Genomic DNA, 20444 nt, shown 5'->3' with positions numbered 1-20444 from the left:
GTTCAGGCCGCTGCTCCGCTCCCTTGAGAGAAGTTGCAGGGATTTGTCTTATCATTTCTACACCGCCTGATTGCAAATATACGGATCAGCTGTGTCATCCACTATCCAATCGCGGATTTTTATAGTGGGCTGAGCTGACATTGAGCAACAGCACCGACAGGTGGGCGAGAGGCTGAGCAGAGTTTACAAACGTCCACTCCCTCATTTATTGCCCACCACACTTCCCCAGGACCCTGGTAATGGTGGTTCACCATCTGCTCTCTCTGACCCAGGTACCTGCAGCCTTTTTCTAATTTTCCCTCTTTCCTCCAAGTGAAGTGCTCAGCACAACAGGTGAGCTCAATACCACATTCCCACCCATCAAGCATCCTCTGTATGTGGCAATGGAAGCCTTCCAAAGCAACTACCGTATTTTTCACTCTATAACACGCTCCCAACCATAACACGCACATAGTTTTTAGAGGAGGAAAACAAGAAAAAAAATATTCTAAATGAAACAGTGGATGTATTTTTGTGGTTCATGCTGTGGCCACAGACATGTGATCTGATGGTGAATTTGAGGTGACCCAGTGCAAAAATCCTGAGGATCCGTGCTTTGTAACCACGTTTTAAGTGGGGAGGGAAGGAAAAGCACTCAAGGGACAAGGAGCAGCGTGGGGGGTGTGGAGAAGGAGCTTTTCGGGGAGCTGAGCGGGGAAGAGGGAAAGAGCACTGTTGCTTTAAAGGTATACTTAAGGTATTTGCCCTGTGCCTGGGTTTTTTTCCCATTTAACAGTTTGCAGCCTTTTCCTTCCGTTCCTTGTTTTGAGGCAGAATAGATTTGAGCAAGTGAGGAGGACTTGGATTGCAGGGGATTCGCCATTAGCTGTGTAAAAGCGCTCCTCCTTGCAGCCTGAGTGATAAGCAGCCACCAGCAGCAATAGAATGGAGCACAAAAAAGAGATAGGGGCACTAGGACCCAGACAATGCTCAAATCTATCCTGCCTGAAAACAAGCTGCTCCCTCCCGGCAGATCAGCTGAGACCTTTGCGAAGTTTTCCCCTCTCCCTCATCCCCAGCCTTTGTTTTTACTTCCTGGTTTTCACTGGGTGGCTCAGAGCTAGAGGTTGGTTTTATTTTGCTGCTGGTTGCTTAAATTTTATCTTTCCTGCTGTCCCTCTGCAGCCTCATTGCTCTGTTTAGAGAGCGCGCAGACCTTTGCTAGCGTCTGTCCCTCCTCCGTGTCAGCTTTGCTGCCATGGCTCTCCTTCCCTCCCTCCTCCCCTGCTCCAGGTCGCTTTAAAGCAAGGAAAGCGAGAGCCTCATAGAGTGTGTAAACGGCTCCCGCTTTGCTTGACTGATGGCAGCCATGGCTCCGATCTGTGCATTTGCTCCGTAACACGCACAAGCATTTTCCCTTACTTTCTAGGAGCAAAAAAGTGCGTGTTTTGGAGCGAAAATTACGGTACTCTATTCCAAACTTAAAAATGAAAAGTGTAATGCTGGTGGTCAGCAAAAGAGGGACTCTTCCAAGGCAAATCTTTTAAAAATGCGGTATAAACACTGATAACTGGGAAACACTGGCCTGTAAGCGCTCCACTGTGGAAGGACGTGTGGAACCAGAATTGGCCTCCGTAGTCACTTACAGACTCACTGTTAAGATCGTGTTCATGGAAGACAATCTTACTCGGCCATGAGTGATTGCCAAAGAAGTTGGCTTGTATCTTCTCACAAGCTGGCCATTCCCCAGCACTCCGTATCTCTGCAAGAATCTGGGTTAGTCACATACACACCCCTTCTGCTTGCTTCTGGCTCTCACATAGGAATCAACCTAATTAGCACCCAAACTTATAGGCGGAAGGCTCTAGAAGGAACAATGCCCTTTGGTATCAAATCATTCACAGGCAAGGCCAACAGCATCAGAGAAAAGAAGTGCTTCCCATATGCCCATGGGGGGCTGTGGGTTAATTCTATACTAATTCTACATTTTATTTGTGGTTCCTGCTGCCGCCCAACTGTTATTTTCTTCCCCTTATTTAGAAAAATGAGTGAAGATTTTATTGACGCCCAAGTACAAAAAGAGAGAGACAAGTAAACAAATGTATTTTACAATATCTACACAATATCTACATAAAACATTTAGCATTAAGAGGATTAAATAATACAATATGGCAGAAATTTACTTGCACATCTAGATTACTACTAAAGATTCACACGTTACAGATACTTTAAAGGCTACTCTTCAGTGCTACAGAATTCCTTCATTTCAAAGCATTTCAAAGCTTCACAACAAATATCCCTCTAACGTTATTTGTACAACAGACACTAAAATACTGTATACAGATTAATTTAAGGGAAGGTGAGGAGATCAACCACACTACTGTTCCCAAATAACCAGCATGAATAAATAGAACCAAAATTGGATTGTTAAATAAAATACTAAAATGTTTTTGAAGTGTGCTCTCCTAGGAGTAGGATCCATCACACAGCAATGTGCTAGGTTCCTGTCTCCCACATTTTACAACTGTTCAGTTGGAAGTTCATAGAGCTCTTTTAACCTTACAAACTTTGGTCCCCATTCTTGGAGATAATTATAATTTAGATCTTCCTCTATGCTGGAGAGGTCCAAGGAATGCAAGCTTCCACTCAAAGAGTGTTGCCACTCTCGACAATAAACAGTATCAGCTGGAAGGCTCTGCAAATCTTTGTCTGCATCCTGTTGTATTTGAGACACATAATATTTGAGGTCTGGGACCAAAGAAGAAGATTCTTTCAGGCATGCGTGATTCACAAGTGGGTTTCTTTGTGGTCCAGAATGTGATCTGAGGAGTGAAGCAGTGTTTCCTGAGGAAAGATGAGGTATACTTTGTAGAGGTTGCTTCAATGCGTCTATATTATAAGCACTCTAGGGAGGAAATGGAAAGGAAACATTAAGCAAATAAAATTACTACCTTTAATTATTTTATCACACTTTTCATCACTTTCAAGTCTTTATTCTGTTTTCTATCCCAGTGCCCTGGGACGTCAGTCACTATTTGTCCTGTTTGAAAGATGGTGACCATGGTAGTAAGATGATGGACTTACTCAAGGCCATATTCAGACCATGGTAGAGGAAGGAGGACTTTGCATTGGGAGTTTTCCAGATCCAAGTCCATCTCTCCTTCCCCAATATGGTGGCCTCCAGAAGCTGTAGGACTCCAACTCCCATCAGCCCCAGCCAGCATGGCTGATGGTCACAAGTGATGGGACTTGTGGTCCAAAACATCAGGAAAGAACTGGTTTGGGAAAGGCTGCTTTATCTACTGAATCACATTGATTCTCAAAAACTCAGTCAAATAAATGGCAGTGCTTCACATATTAACCCTTAGCCCCACCCACCAAATACACACTTCTACATACAATCAAGGTCAGGTCATACAAAATTTCTTAAAGATTTCTGCTTCCCTTCTGTAGGTCCACAGACTTACTAGCCAATGAACATACAGACTCAAACTTCATGTGTTGATGGTTGGGGAGAACCACTCCTGCCAGACCTCTTAATTTACAGTGTATATAGTTTTCCCCACATGAAGATCAAACTCTAAGAAATTTTTATTATATGAAATAGCTTTCAGAGACTTCTCATGAGGGAACGTTTTGGCAAAACGTCAGTCCTAGAGCAAGACCTCTGGCTGATTCCAGAGAAACAACACAGTTAAAATGCACAACACCAGTTTTTTAAGAAGTTAATGCTAATTAATATTAAACACAAGACAGGAGAGACAGTGTCAAGTACCTTTTGTACTCAGAGTTGGTTTAGCCTCAGCTGAAAGTACTGTATTCAGTTTTATCTCTTCTTTTAAATGTGGCGACCAATAAAATTTGCGAGTACTCCAGACCCGGCTCTTGGATTTTGGGGGGCGCTCAGACAAGGCAACCCTGGCCCTCTTAACCTGGAAGAAGCAGGTCACGCAAACTGAGAATCCTCTCGTGCTGCCACTGGGAGGGGGAGGGCTCCATACAAAAGGAGAATGGTGGGATGATGGGCCCTTCACCCATCTTGAAGCCTCCTCAGAAGCACACCTCATCATCCCCTGAGCCAGCCCTGGAGTACTCAAAGGGGAATTCACATAAATGTGCAGTAAAGGACTACATGGAGGGTCTGTGTGGGCTAGCACACTTGTGCATTACTACCACCACACTCTGTAACATCCGTGTGTTCAGTGGCATCAGGAAGAGTTGTACCCACATGTAGATGTACACAGGTAGAACTCCTTCCAATTTCGACTGAACATGAAAACTTCAGGGGAATGTGGCAGGGACAGGTAAGGCTCTATGATGATCCCTTCCATGTGGAGGGGTTCATGTGAAACACCCTAAAGGAAAGTGACAATGACAAAAAGGGGAGAGACGTGAAACACAAGGGAGGTCTATGGGAACTCAATGTTTACCTCAGACAAATAAGTCTGGGCTGGTGAATGTGGTCCAGGATGCTAAGAAGTCAGGGTCTGGGTTTTTTAAATCAATGTTAATGAGAATATTTGAGGGATAGGCATCAGGGATAAAATCAGGGGCAAAGGGGGTCTTATCACAAAGGCAACATCTCTTTCCCATTACAATTCTGGAAGTGGTTGTGACACTTATTTCCTCACTGACCCACCCATTCCCAGCCTCCCAGTTTGGTTTTTTAAAACTTTCATGGCATACTTCCTGTATCAAACCCACAGCCCATGCTTTGCTAGTCAATTAACCTGTTCTATTTGGAACCTCGCAGCAAGAGGCTTATAAAGGATGGACTTCAGTAACCTGGTCAGGTAAGCTGCATACAGCTTGGCAGGGGCTGCATTATGCAACTGTAATTTCTAATCTCTTCCAGTTTTGTAAGAATGTAACTAAGATTTGTTTTGTAACACAATAACAGTAATAAAAACTAATTAAAAAAACTGGAAGCACAAATATTCTTTGCAATGTTTTTGTCTGGAGAGTACATTTTTGGGGGGGAAGTATGTATTTTACCCCGATTTTATTGTATGCATTTTACCCCGATTATCTTTTCCCCTATATTCACTCTTTTCTTATCTCTCCCCCCCCCACTCTTATTCATATTGTAAACTGCTTTGTAAACAAAACTTGAAAGCAATAAATAAATATTAATTTTATGCAGTCCTAAACCTGCACACTAGGGAGTAATCCCCACTGAACACAGTGGGGCTTACTTTTGAGTAAACATGGACAGCATTATGCTTTAGCTATGGTTAAGTATTTCATTTACGAAACTTTTCCCCTGACAAAACAGTTTGCAATCATGCCTTCAAAATGTTTATTTTACTTCTTTTTTATTTCTCTGATGCATATTTGAATCTGGCCTATTAAGGAATTTAAAATGCCGTCGTGATGCCATACCAGGTCATGCAAAACCATACCAGGTCATGCTCCCCTCCACCCTCCTCATTATAATTGAAGATGTTTTCTCTGACATCTTCCCAGCTTTCGTGTTCCTCAGGGATGTGGTAAATTCCTCCTTTCCGAAACCTTGATCTCCCCCACTGACTCCACACAGTATAGGAAACTAATAAACCTGAGGAAGGAAAAAGAAAGAAAGAAAAAAGAAACATTGGTTATGAGCAGCCTTCAACCTGCAGAGCATAGCTGTATACAATTCATAAAGAAGAAAAGCAAAGCATTTAAGGTTTATATTCGTATGGAGGAAATTCCGTGTTTTAATTTAAGGGTCAATTAAACAAAAGTACATTTTTCAGGAGTGTAATGAATCATCTATATCTTAACATCAAGCTTCATTAAAAGGGTATTTTACTTACCTACAGGAATCCACTAGGACATTTAAATAGAGGGCATTTTGGCCAGTCTCTGGCCTTTCACCAATCCTGAGTAAATAAGATACCCAAAGTAAGTAAAACACTGTTTTAATGAAGATTAAAGTGGTATTATAAATTGAGTCATTACTTTTCTGAGACATGTACACAGTGGCCGCATTTGTATGCTCGTAAGTTGACTTAAGCTGAGGCACATGAACCTTTTACTCATGCGTGCAGCCCCTTCCTTCCTCTCCCCTTGTTGAAAACCACGATGAAATGAGGAAGTCTGTAAATGACCATAGTTTCCCATTTCATCTAAATCATGAAACTATTGGTGCCAGCTTCAGAACAAGTCAGGATATTAAATCACGGTTTGAATTTGGTTTAATATATCTTGGCTTGTTCAATGACTAATAGTTGCTATAGCTATATATTACTTCCAGGGTGAAACTCTGCATGTCTCTGTATACTAGTCATTGGGGAACAACAGTGGGAGAGAGGAATTGTCCTCATCTTGTGTACTTTCCACAGGCATCTGGCTAGCTGCTGTGGAAAGCAGGATGCTCTGATCCAGCCTGGCTCTTCCCACATCCAAAGAGAGAAGCAAAGGGGCTGCAAAAACATGAATAAATAGCTTGTGCTTATATCAGCAGAAATATCACCATCCAAGCTGACTATTTGAGGGAGGCTTTTATTTTGCTTTATTTCCTGCCTTTCCTCCAGGCACTGTACATGATCCTCGGGCTCATTTTTATCCTTCCCGAGTTAACAATTCATTCAAAGCTGAGCTCAGTTTTGCATTTTGGTTTTCAAAGTCCTAAGCACAGGGTTAAATGCAGGGAGGCAGCCTTGGAGGTTCAAGTGTGGATCTCTCACTGGCAAGTCCCATGCATCTATGGAGCTCCACTGAACACAGCAGCCAAAGAAGGGGAGCCCTGGGTACACAACCAGCTTTAGCAAGACTGCTCAGCTGTTATCCAAATGCACACAGAAGGGGAGTAGAATCACATCCACTGGCCCTTTCTTTCCCTACAGTGGTTGCCCACAGTGCCCAACATAGCAGCATTCTGGGGTCCTGTGGGAAATGTAAATGCCAGGTCTTGGACCCAGTTGCCCAATGCTGATCTGAGCACCAGGGCAGGGAATTTTATGGGGTGCACAGAGGAGCAGTGGGACTAGGCCTGCCATATATATTCAAAACAATGTAGATAAGCTTCCGTTTTGTCTAGCACGTGTGCCAATCTTGACCAAGAACTACTGAAGACATAGATGGGGAGATGGGAAGAACTGGGGCGAGGGAAGGGAAGGAAGAAGGTAGCCAGATCTCCATGGAGTATCTTTTACTAACAGTTGTTAAAGCAGTACAGGAAGGCAGAGGTGTTGCTAAGTGTCCTCATTTCAATACAGAATTAAGTTGTAGCACAAGAGAGGTGAAACTTTCCTACCTAGAAAAACAAGCAGGCACATGCTGATAGCCAAGATGGAACCAGAGCTGAGCCCCACGGGTCTTCCAGCTTTCACGGGGCCGACTTCGCACCATTTCCCTTTATAACCTTCAGGGCACTGGCAGACGTATTTGTCTCGGGACTGGGCCACACAGGTCCCTCCATTCCTGCAGTTCCAGTGCCCGCAGGGTGACGATGTGCACTGTTTCAGGCCCGTGAGATTATCCATCACTTCCACTTTGCCAGCTGGGCACCTGGATGAAGAGAAACCCACCGTTTTCATGAAAGAGAAAACATGAAGCCGCTCCGTGGTTTTGCAATGTTTATAAATGCAAAGGAAGGATCGGAAATCCCTTGCAGTGGGACCACAAGTTCCCTAGGGGGAGCGAGCACAGCCAGTGGCTGAAATAACAGGAGGTACCTCTTGGGTCCCACCTGAGCTGCTTTTGTCTCTGGATGTCTCCAGGCTCCACTATTTTGTGGGAGGGATTCAAGCATATACCAGAAATTCAGGTTTGCATAATTAAAGTAGATAGGGGCACCCTGTTGCCCTAGTGAAGGGGTCAGCAAAATTTTTCAGCTGGGGGACGGTCCACTGTCCCTCAGACCTTGGGGGGGGGGCGGACAATATTTTGAAAAGGAAAAAAAAATGAACAAAATCCTATGCCCCACAAATAACCCAGAGATGCATTTTAAATAAAAGGACACATTCTACTCATGTAAAAACATGCTGATTCCCGGACTGGATTTAGACGGCGATTGGGCAAGATCCGGCCCCCAGGCCTTAGTTTGCCTACCCATGCCCTAGCGAAACAAACACAATTAATAGGAACGGCAAATGGACTCTGATAGGGAAAATGCACTGAAAGTTGTGGGGTTAGGAGGGAAATGTGTTAACACTCCACGAGCAAAGCAGTGTGACTGTTCATTGTTACAGAACTGCCACATAAATGAATTGGAATGCATGCTCAATGAAGGCCAGGCACAGCGTAAGCTTTGTGCCAGCAAACCAGGATCGATGCAGAATAAACAGATCGCCTGGAAGGTGCACCTATCTTGTGTGGCTATGCTCCTGAAACGATGGACCAGAAGCAACACTTCCTGTGGTCCCTTGGTGATGTGTGCAGGCCAATAAGGACCCCGGACTATTTGGTGCCCCTCTAAAAGCAAGGGATGGGAACAGAGTTTTTTTCAAAAGTGGTGCAATGCTCTCCAGCTCCCTTAAGCCAGTGCTTGCCTGCTCCTGCATCAATGTTGATGCCCTCTACAGACGAGTTAGAACGGTTATCACAAAATCTGGAACGACGGCAGGAAATGTTCTCGGGAACAGATGATGTCCCAGAAAGTAAGCTAGTCCCAGCTCCCAACTAAAGCAAAAATGCAAAGCTCTCTGGGTGCATGTAGAAAGGTTCCTTTCTTGTCTGTGTGCAGGAGCTCATGCACACTGGTGTTGCAGCAAAAAGACTTAAAATGGGACATTTACATTCGGTTGCTACATATGGTAGGGTTACTGCTGGCTTGATTCCTTCCACAGATATGAGAGAAGAGCCTTAGTGGATCAGCCCAATGGGCCACCTAGGCTGGCATTCTGTTCTCACCGTGGCCAACCAGTTGATTTTACAAAAGGAAAAAGATTTCAAAAGGAAAAAAGAACAAAGCAAGACCAGGGTATATATACCTGCACTCATACTTCCTCCAAAGGTCTACGCAGTGGAAAGGGCTGTAACAGGGCTGACTGCTGCAAGAGCTGGAATGGCAACCTATGGTGATGCCCTGCTGCTCCACAATAAAGCTGTATTCAGTGCTTTTGCAATCCACAAGAAGAGGCTGGCCATTCAGGCGGACATCCCTCATGCAGCCTGCAGGGGGCACCAGAAGGAAGAGAGGCTTAAGTGAGTTCCGTTGTAAATGGCCCTCCTTTAACCAGAGTGTAGTGTGACATCAGAAGTGGTGAAAGTGCATTGCACCGATGTTCAGTGAACCCTGGATGCCACTCAAGTCAGGAGCATCATGCTGGCGCAGCGATGCGGGAAACTGCTAGTCTTGCCAAGTACAGCACAGTGCAAAGCTGTCCCATTAACAGAGAAATGGGCGGAGACAATGAGAACCACTTCCCAATGCACCATCTAGAAAGGTTATTCCATTGCTATTGAACAAGCAACACGTATTACCTGTTACAATTGCATTCCATTGATACAACATAGAAAAAGCCACAGTTATGGGGATAAATGATGATAATGATAAATATTTTTTTAAATGAATGGCTTCCTAGGAGTTATACTAGGATGGCATGGCATTTTCAGTGGGGGCCCCAAACATGGAAGAAGTGGGTGGTGCAAATTCTCATAATCTGCCTCTGCTCTTCTTAGATACGCTGTACAAAGCGGAACTGGTAGTACTGTTAGATGAGTGGGCCCATTTCTGGTCTTGGGGCTCTGGGAAATGCCCAGTGCTGCTACGCTCTGGAGGAAGTTCTGAGCTGCACATCCTTAGTGGTTCTACAAAGGACATGAGCAATTTTTTACACCACGTACCTTGGAAATCGCTTTCTGAACCGTTAGCAAGGCGGTTTCCGAGCACAATGCTTGCCAAATTCATTTCAAACTGTCCGCTTGATCCCAGAATGGCCGAAGTCTCATGATCGCCTCCACCATCATTGATACGCAAATAAAATTCATTGTGATACCGCTGTAAGGCTAGTTCAACCCACTGACCGTTGTCTATGTGCACAGTGCTTAACTGAAGCGTGTGGTCTTTGTCTCCCAAACTGAAGCTCACACCAAAATGTCCACCAATTACCTGCATGGAGACATGATAAATAATTTTATGGAAGACGCATAAAGCATACTTAAAGATCTGAGGGTTTAATGGGAGCAAACTGTTGTTCTTTGCAGTGGGAAAAGTGCTCTGCTCCAATTAAGTTTTTATAAGATTAAAGAAACTTTTCAGAAAATGCAGCTTTTTAACTGGAAACCCATTTAACTGGGAAATGAAAAGAAAAATAATTATTGTGGTGTCTAACATAGTCACAGGAGAAAACAGCTGTAGAATTATGGAATATGTAAAAACAACTTTCTTTAAGTATCTGGGATGGTCATGTATGCAATTTGTGCTTGAAAGCTGGATGCTGGCTGCAGCCAGAATCTCAATGGCACAAAGGCAGCTGGACAGCTCAGCTGGTTAGAGCACGGTGGTGATTGAAGCCAAGGTTGCAGGTTTAATCCCCGTAAGGGGCAGCTGCATATTCCTGCATTGCAGGGGGCTGGAATAGATGAGCTTTGCGGTCCCTTCCAACTCTATGATTCTATGATGATTCCATGAAAGGTAGAAAACACTGAAGGCCTTATAGTTAACACGTTGTTATAGAAATATCCATTTCGGAGAGGATTACCCACAATTTAAAGGTCTCCAATGGGTCAAAAGACCCAGATTGTTTTTATGCTTTATTTCTTGCACTTTTGGAACTGATGCAAATTAGTCTCTACCTGCACTGATGAGGGAAATCTGGATTGTCTTTTCCTTAACATCAATGTATGATGTGACACTTACTTTTACTTAATTTTATTTTTTGCTCCTGTAATCGCTGGTTTGGTTTTTTTTAAAAAAATGAAAAAATGAAAGTGTTCGTGGAAAAACAGTGGATTAATTGTTTACCTCCACTCTAATGTATCCGCTTCCATCCGAAGATGCCATACTGAGAAGGGTGCAGAAGGACATCCTTGTGCGTACTGCAAGTTGGACACGGGTGTGGTACGCATTAAACAGCGTTTTCAGTTCATAGTGAATCCAACTATCCTTTCCAAAAGTCCATTCTGGAAGAGCTAAATGTGAAAGGGCAGACGAAGGTCATACTGTGTAATAATTTGGACTTTCCCACCTCCCTTCCTAAGTGTCTAGTATGAATTTATATTTTATTAAAATCAAAGAGTCTTTATTAGGGCACAAGGTTTTGTGGACCACAGCCAACTACATTGCTGCAGGAAGGTGTTCTATTAAGCTAGCAGGCATAAACACGACACATTTAATGACTAAGAATATTAGCTTGCATTTTATTTTGGTTAGGGACAAAAATGTATCTAGTCCTCAGCACCTCCACGCTCCATTTACCAAAAGTCCCTATTCCTTGTTATGGAAGCAGAATTAGATTATGCAGCGCTTAAGTAAAAAATTCACAAAATTAGGGGTGGGAGCATGGTGCAAAATGCACTCCTAATGGAAAAGCTAACAAATCCATCTCATTAAAATCAAAACCGAAACCAACTCTACTCCGTGATGAGTCAACTGCCTTGTTGCCAGAGTCTTTTCCTTGGGATTACTGAGATTTACCCCACAGTGCAAACCGAACCTTTGTCACATCTTGCTCCTGTGTAGCCGGTGAAACAGTCACAGTTAAAAGAGCCCCAGTCGCCAATGCATTTGCCATGGGTGCCACAGGAAGACACACCAGCTTTCTGGCACAGCCCGTCAGTCAGAGAGCACCCTGGTGCACTGTTCAAGGACTCTGCAGGATGCTCTAAATTGTATACCTATAGAGAAATAGATAAGGAAGAAGAATGGCGGTAAGCAGCTGCAGGTAGACTGGGATGGCAGGGAGCTGGGGAAGAATGTGCAATCCCTTGACGGTCTTACCTGGCTATCGAGGACAACATTTCGGATGCAGCCAACAAACCCTCTGAAATGCTTTTGTGTCGTATGGTAGGGCTGGGCCTTCTTCACTCCACCCAACTGGAGAGGCTGGTGAACATTGAGAAATCTACCAACAGCAAGAGAATTAGAAAGGTAGAAAGCAAAAAAGCAAAACACACCCCACAGTTCTAATAAACCTACAGCCAACCTAGATAAGGATAACCGCTGGCCTTTGAGGAAGGGAACACAGGAAGATGCCCTATACTGAGTCAGACCACTGGTTCATCTAGCTGCCAACACTGACAGGCAGCAGCTCTCCATGGATTCATACTATGGCTGTGTACACACCATGCATTTAAAGCACACGGCTCCCCCCAAAGGATCCTTGGAATGGTAGCTAAACTAAGAACCCCAGACAGAAGGCAGGTTGTTGGCAACTGAATGGTATGATGTCTGAAGTGGCCCAAAGAATTAAAAGTTATCATTAAACAAGTCACTAACCTGCATGTCTTGCGGCGTAATGAAATTTGCTGACTTAGCCCACGGCCCTACCGATTCAAATTGGCCTGCATCAATTAAACAACCTAAACTCAAGTTGATTGATCTACCAGTCAAAGGTTATATTTCCAATATTTTACCTCTCACTTCCTGGAGTCTCGGAAGAAACTTTACAGGCAGATTTATCTGCCCTCGACACTCCCTGCAGGGCACCGACGCTGTTCATAACAGAGACATTTACACAGTGGTCCAAGATCAGCTGAACTTTCTAAAGTGGAAAAGATATTTATGTTGACTCAGATTGGAGCCAGAGCGCTGGAGAGTCCTGTCTCCTGCCCCCTGTGCCAATTCCCCAACCAAATTATTCCACCTGAGAAAAAAATATGCATCTACCCATGTAACATCTAATCACAAATCTAATTTCCTCCCTTCCTCTACAAATGTGATTTCCATTCAGGATAACTAACATAAAAAAACATATGCTATGCTCAAATAAAGATTGGGTGTGAAAGCTCAAAAACTTCTAGAGTCCTTTTGGGGTACACTTTACACTTGCCTTTCCATCGTTGATTATGTTTATGTTATGCCAGCGCCGATCAGCGACGTTGACTTTCTCCGACAGCTGCAGAAGCAGCGCCCCTGAGCCATGGCTCAAAGTTAGCAATGGAACGCCCTCCGAGAGCTCTGTTTAATGAAAGAGAAAAGCATATTGGGTGGTTTTCTTCCTTGAGAATTTCGCTTGATCCTTGTTGACATGCACTTCTTTTGTATCATCTAAGACAGGCATCCCCAAACTCGGCCCTCCAGATGTTTTGGGACTACAACTCCCACCATCCCTAGCTTACAGGACCAGTGGTCAGGGATGATGGGAATTGTAGTCCCAAAACATCTGGAGGACGGAGTTTGGGGATGCCTGATCTAAGACTACAAGAACTCACATTACCTTCATGCAGGAGCAGCTTGCCCAGTGGAAGAGGAGTTGGCCACAGCAACAGCATCCCAAGGAGAAGCGTCACTGTCGCTTACCAGGAGTGGGGGAAAGCGGATGCGACTTAGAGGATGCACCAGCAGGACTGCTCAGTTGGCTCTACCAGTGCATCTGTGCAGCCCTGACCTTGCTGCTGCCTCGTCCCTCCCTGTAAGTAGCAGCAATGCTACTGCGGGGAGGCCCCACCAGCCAAGTCGCTCCTGGCTTTGCATACCCTCAGCTGGGATAACTCAGTTGGTACAGAATGAGACTCTTAATCTCACATGTCGTGAGCTTGAGCCCCACGTTGGGCAAGAGATTCCTGCACAAGAGATGACCCTTTGTGATCGCTTCCGATTCTATGATTCCAGTATAAATACAGTTGAAAGAGGAATATACCTTAGGTGTAGAGAGCAAAATGAGAAATAATAATAAGTTTATTATTTATACCCCGCCCAACTGACTGGGTTGTCCTAGCCATTCTAGGCAGCTTCCAAGAGAATAAAACACGGCAAACAAATATCAAACATTAAAAACTTCCCTATGCAGGGCTGCTTTCAGATGTCTTCAGAAAGTTGTGTAGTTGTTTATCTCCTTGACATCTGGTGGGAGGGTGTTCCACAGGGCAGGTGCCGCTACCAAGAAGGGCCTCTGCCTTGTTCCTTTTAAACTTCACTTCTCACAGTGAGGGAACCACCAGAAGGCCCTTGGAGCTGGACCTCAGTGTCTGTACTGCCATAGTCCAGAGGCCTTTGGAATCACTTCCACTGCTCTACCCATTTTGCCTCTGGCCCTACCCATCTCTAGCATGTGGTCCTGAGGGAATGCCGGGGGGAGGGGGATGATTCCCAACCCCTGCTTTATGATCCAGTAGTACAGAAGGAGAGAAACAGAAATCTTTCACCTAGGGCAATGAAATCCTCTGCTTCCCCCGGCTTCAGGCGTGTCATGGGCCCGTTGTAAAGCAGAAGTCCATTGGCTGCTTCGGTAATGAAATCCAGCGATATACGGCTCTGAAAGCAAGGCTTGAGGGTCGGGAACCAGGCATATCCGTGTCCTCGGAAGGTGTGCTGTGTCTGCTGGCATTCAGGTCCATGGAAAGCCATGGGGCACTTGCAGCTGCAGAAATAAACCAACGTGTTATTCCTGTCCCTCTCTCTACCCCTAAGCAGACACACATTGCATTGCAAATCAAAGAGCGTAGTAGCTACCCTTTGCCACTGGAAGAATGGTTTCTAGGACTCACCTTATTCTTCCTGATGGTTAGTTGTTTTTAATTAACTGGTTTTAATATTTTATTTGTACATTACTTAACCCGCTTTGTGATCTTCTGGTGAAGGGCAGGCAACAACCCCCCCCCTTAAGATTATTGTTAGTAGTAGTAACGTACAGGCGGAGTTTCTTCACACAGTGCAGTTAAACTATGTAACTCACTCCAGCAGGAGGAAGTGAGGGCCTCTAAGATGGGTGGCTTGGCTAATGACCAGGGGTGATGGGAGTTGTAGTCCAGCGACATTTAGAGGGCCACAGGTTCCCCACCTTGGGTTATGGTGTCAGATAAGGGCAGGGAAGAATTCTCCTCAGCCCTTAAGCTCAATGGATGACCCTGAAATAGCCGTTATTTCTCAGAATTATCTACCTCAGTGTGTTGTTGTGAGGATTAAAAAGGAGGGAATGGGGGGGGGGGGACTATGTACACTGCCTTGAGTTCCTCAGAGAGAAGGTGGTATATATCTCCTACATGCACACACTAAATCTAACAAAACAAATTTCTTCTAAATTCTTTAGTATCTAAAGGGCCTAATGGACATCCACAAATAAAGAAATGGGAAAGTTCACTGTACAGTGAGAAGTACTCAAGAGATGGCAGACAATGTTCCAGGAGGAGAAAGGAGACAAAAACCCAAAACATTTTTTGCAGGGGAATAATTTCCTTTCAAATATAACGGGTCCGCTTCTATTCATTGGTTGTAGGAAAGAGTTGATCAGGGAGGCAAGAGGAGCTATCCTTAAGCTTGAAACCATAGAGATTTAACTTCAAAGCCCAACATTGCCATCTTGTGTCTTGGAAAAATATGACAGCCATAAAGCCATTTCAGAAACATGTCTGGGGTCAAAGATGTATAATTCTGCAAAACCTGGGATTCTCCCAGGCTTCAAGATACTTCCCTCTTGTGTGCAGATGGTGTTGTTTCAGCTACGTCAGAATTGGTTATTAGCATATAAGGTGACCCGAGTATATAATCTGCGAATGGTATTTCCTTTACTGTGCTTTTAGTTGGAATTATTGTACTCCGCCTTGAACATTTCTTCACTATAAAGCCTCTGAGACTTGTCCAGTCTCTAAGGGTGGGTCACCAGGTCATTTTGTGTCAACCGCACCGACATTTTCCACACTTGATGTCAGGAGCAGGAAGTTCATGAGGCAAACCTTCAAGCTGTGGCTGAGAAGGAAGGAGGGGGAGCCCATTCTTCCTTTGCAGCCATTCAATTCACATGGTTTTATATGATGTCAAGTGATTGGCAGCTGAGTGGCCCCACCCGCTTGTCAAAAGAGGCCTGCAGAGGGTTGGCTACTTTCGAATCTGGAGTTCTACCATGATCCAGTTCCCCATCCCCACATAAAGGTTGGCACTTTTTTAAAACAACAACAACAACACAGCTCAATCATGAGCCAATCTACTAACCTGTAGCCCAGGTCTGTGTCTGTACAGGTGCCACCATTAAAGCATGGATTGATCCGGTAGGAGGAACAAGAATGGTGCTTTCTCTCCCGAGCTTCGCAAGTACACTGGGCACTGCTCAGCACTGTAATGGAGGCCAGCAAAACATTTCCGGAAGAAGTAATCGTGGGAAGAGCACTGAATTCATTTTTGCTGGTGCATCCGGCGCTATGAGAGCAGTTTTCAGTTGCGCACTCATCTATGCCAACTTGTGTGATGCTGATATTCAGGATAGTTTCCAGCTGTTGTGGGTTAGATCTAGTTGTCAGCCCTTTTTTTTTTAAAGGAACCCCAAATGCACAAGAGAACTAGACTAAAAACACCTCTTTGAAGACTTCACAAATGATACCTTTTGGGCTCTGCTGCAGTTGTCTCATAGCAAGCAGTGCCCCGCAACGTATTTGTTCTTAAAAAGTCTCCTCTGAACTGAATTCAATGTTCAATTTAGTCTTAAGCTAGTGCAGCTTTCCACAACCCTGGTACCCTCCAGATGTTTTGGACAACAACTACCATTAGCTCTCCTCCAATAACCCACTGGACCCACCCTGTCAAGTCTCCTTCAGCCAGCTCTAAGAAGCCAAGACGGGAAAGCTTCCCCACTCCAATAACTGAAACTGCCCGTTCACTGGGCAAGCTGTAACTGTGATGTGCAGCTCTGTGTGACTCTGAGCCATTTTGTCCCTCAGGAATTTATTATTTCTTATTGCATTTAGAAATCTGTAAAATTGTTACAGTAGGCTGCTGAGGACAAGAACAACGCTCTCTTGGCCACATGGCAAGAGTCCACTCACCACTTGGAAAAGTTTCGATGGATGGCTTTTCCTGCCATCATCACCCTACGATAAGAACGGCAATACAGTCATACTTTGGAAGTCGAAGACCTTGCGACTCAAACCTTTTGTCTCCCGAACACTGCAAACCCGGAAGTGAGTGTTCCAGTTTGCGAACATTCTTTGGAACCCAAACGTCCAACATGGGTTCCACGGCTTCCGATTGGCTGCAGGAGCTTCCTGCAGCCAATCGGAAGCCGCATCTTGGTTTCCGAACGTTTTGGAAGCTGAACAGACTTCCGGAACGGATTCCATTCGACTTCCAAGGTACGACTGTATACCCTCAGGTTCAGACTGGGATTTACACTACCTGTGCTCCAGCTGCCCCCTCCCCCACACCATTTATTTTTTTTGCCTGCACACCACCAGGTGTTAAGGAAACCATCAGATTCCACCAGTCCCCACAGGCAGGCCATCTCAACAGGTCCACTCTCCCTGCAGAGTGGAGTTCTTTGGGGGAAAGACTATCTTCAAACCTGTTTGATCATGAAGTAGCTGCCGTGTGTTTCCCATGCAAAACTGCACTCTCAAAATCTGGAATAAAATTTAGAAGGAAATCCACAAAGATTCCATCAGATAGCTTCTGTAGACTTCATTAAAAATGTTGCCTAGAATTGCAAGGGTTTTTTTGGGGTGGGGGGAATGACAAATAAACACCACTTACCCGTGCTTTGGACACAGCAACATTTCCGTTAAGTTTTTCTGCTTTGTAATAGGGTGATCCATGAATTGCAAACCATACATCTATTCCTTGTGTTTTGCCTGGGCTGTTCAAGACACTGAAGATGTGGACATTTTCGAGTTGGGCCGGTATGATTTCTGAAAAAAGCTTCTTCATTTGGTTGTACTTACTTTCACTCTCGGATGACTGATATATAAAATCCTCTGCAGTGATATCTGTAAATATATCACACACACACAAATTTCCAAGCCTGACACTGAAGCAACGGTGAAATAAAAACCTTCAGGCATCTCCTCTCTAAAAGGCAAGACCACTTCCAGAACGTTCATAGGAATTCATCCTTTGAAAATTTATCCAATCTCATACCTAAACCTTAATTTTTTTTTAAAACACATACTACTTTACCAACATCTTGGTACTCCATGGTTACCTGTGGCCTCTACCGAGGGACAAGACAGGTTGCAGGAAACCTTGGGCTATTAAACTGACCTGAAATCCTGGCTTTGGAAAATTGGCTTTCAGGTGGAAAAATCAAAATTAGAGACTGAACTGTTAGAACCCAATACTAAGAATTTGTCAAGAATGTATAACTTGCTGCTGAAATGGAATACACAAGATGAAACAGTCAAATCGGCTATGATTAAGTGGGCACAGGACATTGGTCATAATATTATGTTTGCTGACTGGGAATGGTTGTGGAACACCGGTATTAAATTCACGGCATGTAATGCCTTAAAGGAAAACATTATGAAAATGATATACAGGTGGTACATGACCCCAGTCAAGCTAGCAAAAATCTATCATTTGCCTGATAATAAGTGTTGGAAATGTAAAGAAACTGAAGGTACTTTCTATCACCTTTGGTGGACATGCCCGAAGATTAAAGCTTTCTGGGAAATGATATACAATGAAATGAAAAAGATACTTAAATGTACTTTCTCTAAAAAACCAGAGGCATTTCTCTTGGGCATTGTCGGCCAATTGGTGCCAAAGAAAGATAGAACTTTCTTTATGTACGCAACGACAGCAGCAAGAATACTCATCGCAAAGTATTGGAAGACACAAGATCTACCCACCCTGGAAGAATGGCAGATGAAGGTGATGGACTACATGACATTGGCTGAGATGACTGGCAGAATCCGTGATCAGGGAAAAGAGACGGCGGAAGAAGAATGGAAGAAATTTAAAACTTATCTCAAAGACTACTATAAACTTGATGAATGCTAGAATGTCGAGGTTTTCAGAAAGAAAGGGTTACAGCGATATAAGATTAGATTAAAGAAAAGATTAAGAAGATAGAGGTTGGAAAGAAATATTTAGAAGTTGCTAAAAATTATGGACATTGGGATGCAGAAAGGGGGGGTATGGGGGAGTCCGGGAAAAGAGGTTTATGAAAAAATGTTATGAAACTATACGTGTTTGTATGTCTTTGTATGTGTTTGTTTGTTTTAAAAAATTTTTGTAAAACCAATAAAAAAAATTAAAAAAAAATGAAATCCTGGCTTTGGGGGATGCCATGACTAGGTATGGGGGAGATATTTGATTCAGTTCATATGTAATAGTGGACATGCCAAATTTTGCACACACACAAAAAAAATCACAACCTGATACACAGCCATTGTTTGAAATTCACATTTCTCTGAATTTGCAATGCAGCTTTCTAGCCAAGTGATGCATACAAAAATGCATAAACCAGGGTAATGTTTGTATTAAAATGTGCTCTTATTAGGTAAACTGCTTTGCAGTTTAGACAAAATTGCATACAAACACAGGTATAGAAAAATGTACCCTAAAATGCTGGTGAATTTTTGTAAGAAAGTTTTGTTAAAAAGGAGTGGCAGACCGATTTGAAAATGAGAATGGAAAAAATGGGAACTTGACAGAAATCATAAGTGACAGTGTTCCCCATCACTAGTCATGGTAGCATTTGAGGGTGCAGACCGCTCTTCTCCTACTGATACTGGGAGCCAGTTGAGTTGGCTTGTGCTGGAATCCAACCAGGGAAGGTTGCTGACAGTGAGAAATCACTTTCTGTCTTCTATACCAGGGCTGGGGGACCTCCAGCCCTGTGCAAAAGCATCCTTTGAAGCAACGTGCCTGCATTAGCCACTTCAAAGAGGCTTTTGCAAAGGGAAAGCATCACTGGATGCCGCTATAAGGTCAGGTGATTGACATGTCAGAGGTCCAGCCCGCCTTGTCAACACTGGCCCGCTAGAGGTGGGGTTGATAAAGATCAGGTGCTCCAGCCAGAAAAGGTTCCCCACCCCTGTCCTAGAATATCACTCTTCTGGGTCCTGGATCAACAACCTTCCACCAAGAGAACTATGATACCCTCATGAACCTGTTACATTGCAACCTTTGATACCCCTGGTCATGAGTCCTTAGTGACTCAGTTGCAGGCCTTGGTGGGCATTCAGGAGTCTCAACAATGTTAACTGATCTCCAGAAGATGCTTACAACTCATCATTTACCTCTTATTCGGATAGATCCCGCATTGTGAGCAGCTTCTTCCTTGATTTCTTTCACAACCACCCTTACAGTGGAGACCACATCAGGCCAGATGCCATCTGTAACTTTCACTCTTATGTCATAGGTTCCTGAAGGAGTTCCTTCTTTGATACTTAGTAAGCCAGAATTGTCATTCAGAATAAAATACCTGAGAGGAAGAAACCATTCATGGTATCACCCGATCAAATTGTGGCTAGAGCTCTCTGTTGACTTAAGTGGTGTATAAATTTTGTTAAATGAAATAACAACTTATGCATGCAGTCACATTATCTGCTTGATTTTCATTGCTGTGTTGGCTCGTTGCATTTCATGTGAATTTAACCCTCTGGTAAATTTATCTACTCCCCAGTATAATTGGTTATGCTCACCTGTTGGTTATGCTCACCTGTTA

General features: G+C 43.9%; 1 protein-coding gene across 8 annotated transcripts in view; it reads right to left on the bottom strand.

Moving 5' to 3' along the window:
* Nucleotides 1-2065: 2065 nt before the first annotated feature.
* LOC308592680 (neural-cadherin-like) overlaps nucleotides 2066-20444 on the bottom strand; it is a 51298-nt gene continuing 32919 nt past the window's right edge. The window contains exons 20-34 of one of the 8 annotated variants that reach the window (XM_081204252.1): nucleotides 20017-20201; nucleotides 17528-17760; nucleotides 15998-16275; nucleotides 14215-14429; nucleotides 12896-13027; nucleotides 12484-12607; nucleotides 11849-11972; nucleotides 11565-11745; nucleotides 10874-11040; nucleotides 9754-10018; nucleotides 8898-9078; nucleotides 7220-7473; nucleotides 5382-5536; nucleotides 3755-3911; nucleotides 2746-2884 (exon numbers count right to left, since the gene is read on the bottom strand). In XM_081204252.1, the coding sequence (XP_081060378.1) occupies nucleotides 2874-2884; nucleotides 3755-3911; nucleotides 5382-5536; nucleotides 7220-7473; nucleotides 8898-9078; nucleotides 9754-10018; nucleotides 10874-11040; nucleotides 11565-11745; nucleotides 11849-11972; nucleotides 12484-12607; nucleotides 12896-13027; nucleotides 14215-14429; nucleotides 15998-16275; nucleotides 17528-17760; nucleotides 20017-20201 (2662 nt within the window). In that variant the 3' untranslated portion in view covers nucleotides 2746-2873. Of the gene's footprint in view, nucleotides 2885-3754; nucleotides 3912-5361; nucleotides 5537-5777; nucleotides 5844-7219; nucleotides 7474-8897; nucleotides 9079-9753; nucleotides 10019-10873; nucleotides 11041-11564; nucleotides 11746-11848; nucleotides 11973-12346; nucleotides 12394-12483; nucleotides 12608-12895; nucleotides 13028-14214; nucleotides 14430-15997; nucleotides 16276-17527; nucleotides 17761-20016; nucleotides 20202-20444 lie in introns of those variants that run through there. The other 7 variants (XM_081204253.1, XR_014010616.1, XM_081204250.1 and 4 more) reach the window with 7 other exon arrangements.

Source organism: Podarcis bocagei, assembly GCF_964188305.1.
Source record: "Podarcis bocagei genome assembly, chromosome: 8".
NCBI lineage: Eukaryota > Metazoa > Chordata > Lepidosauria > Squamata > Lacertidae > Podarcis > Podarcis bocagei.
The sequence above is the reverse complement of the archived record's forward strand: the minus strand, read 5'-3'. Positions and strand labels throughout refer to the sequence as shown.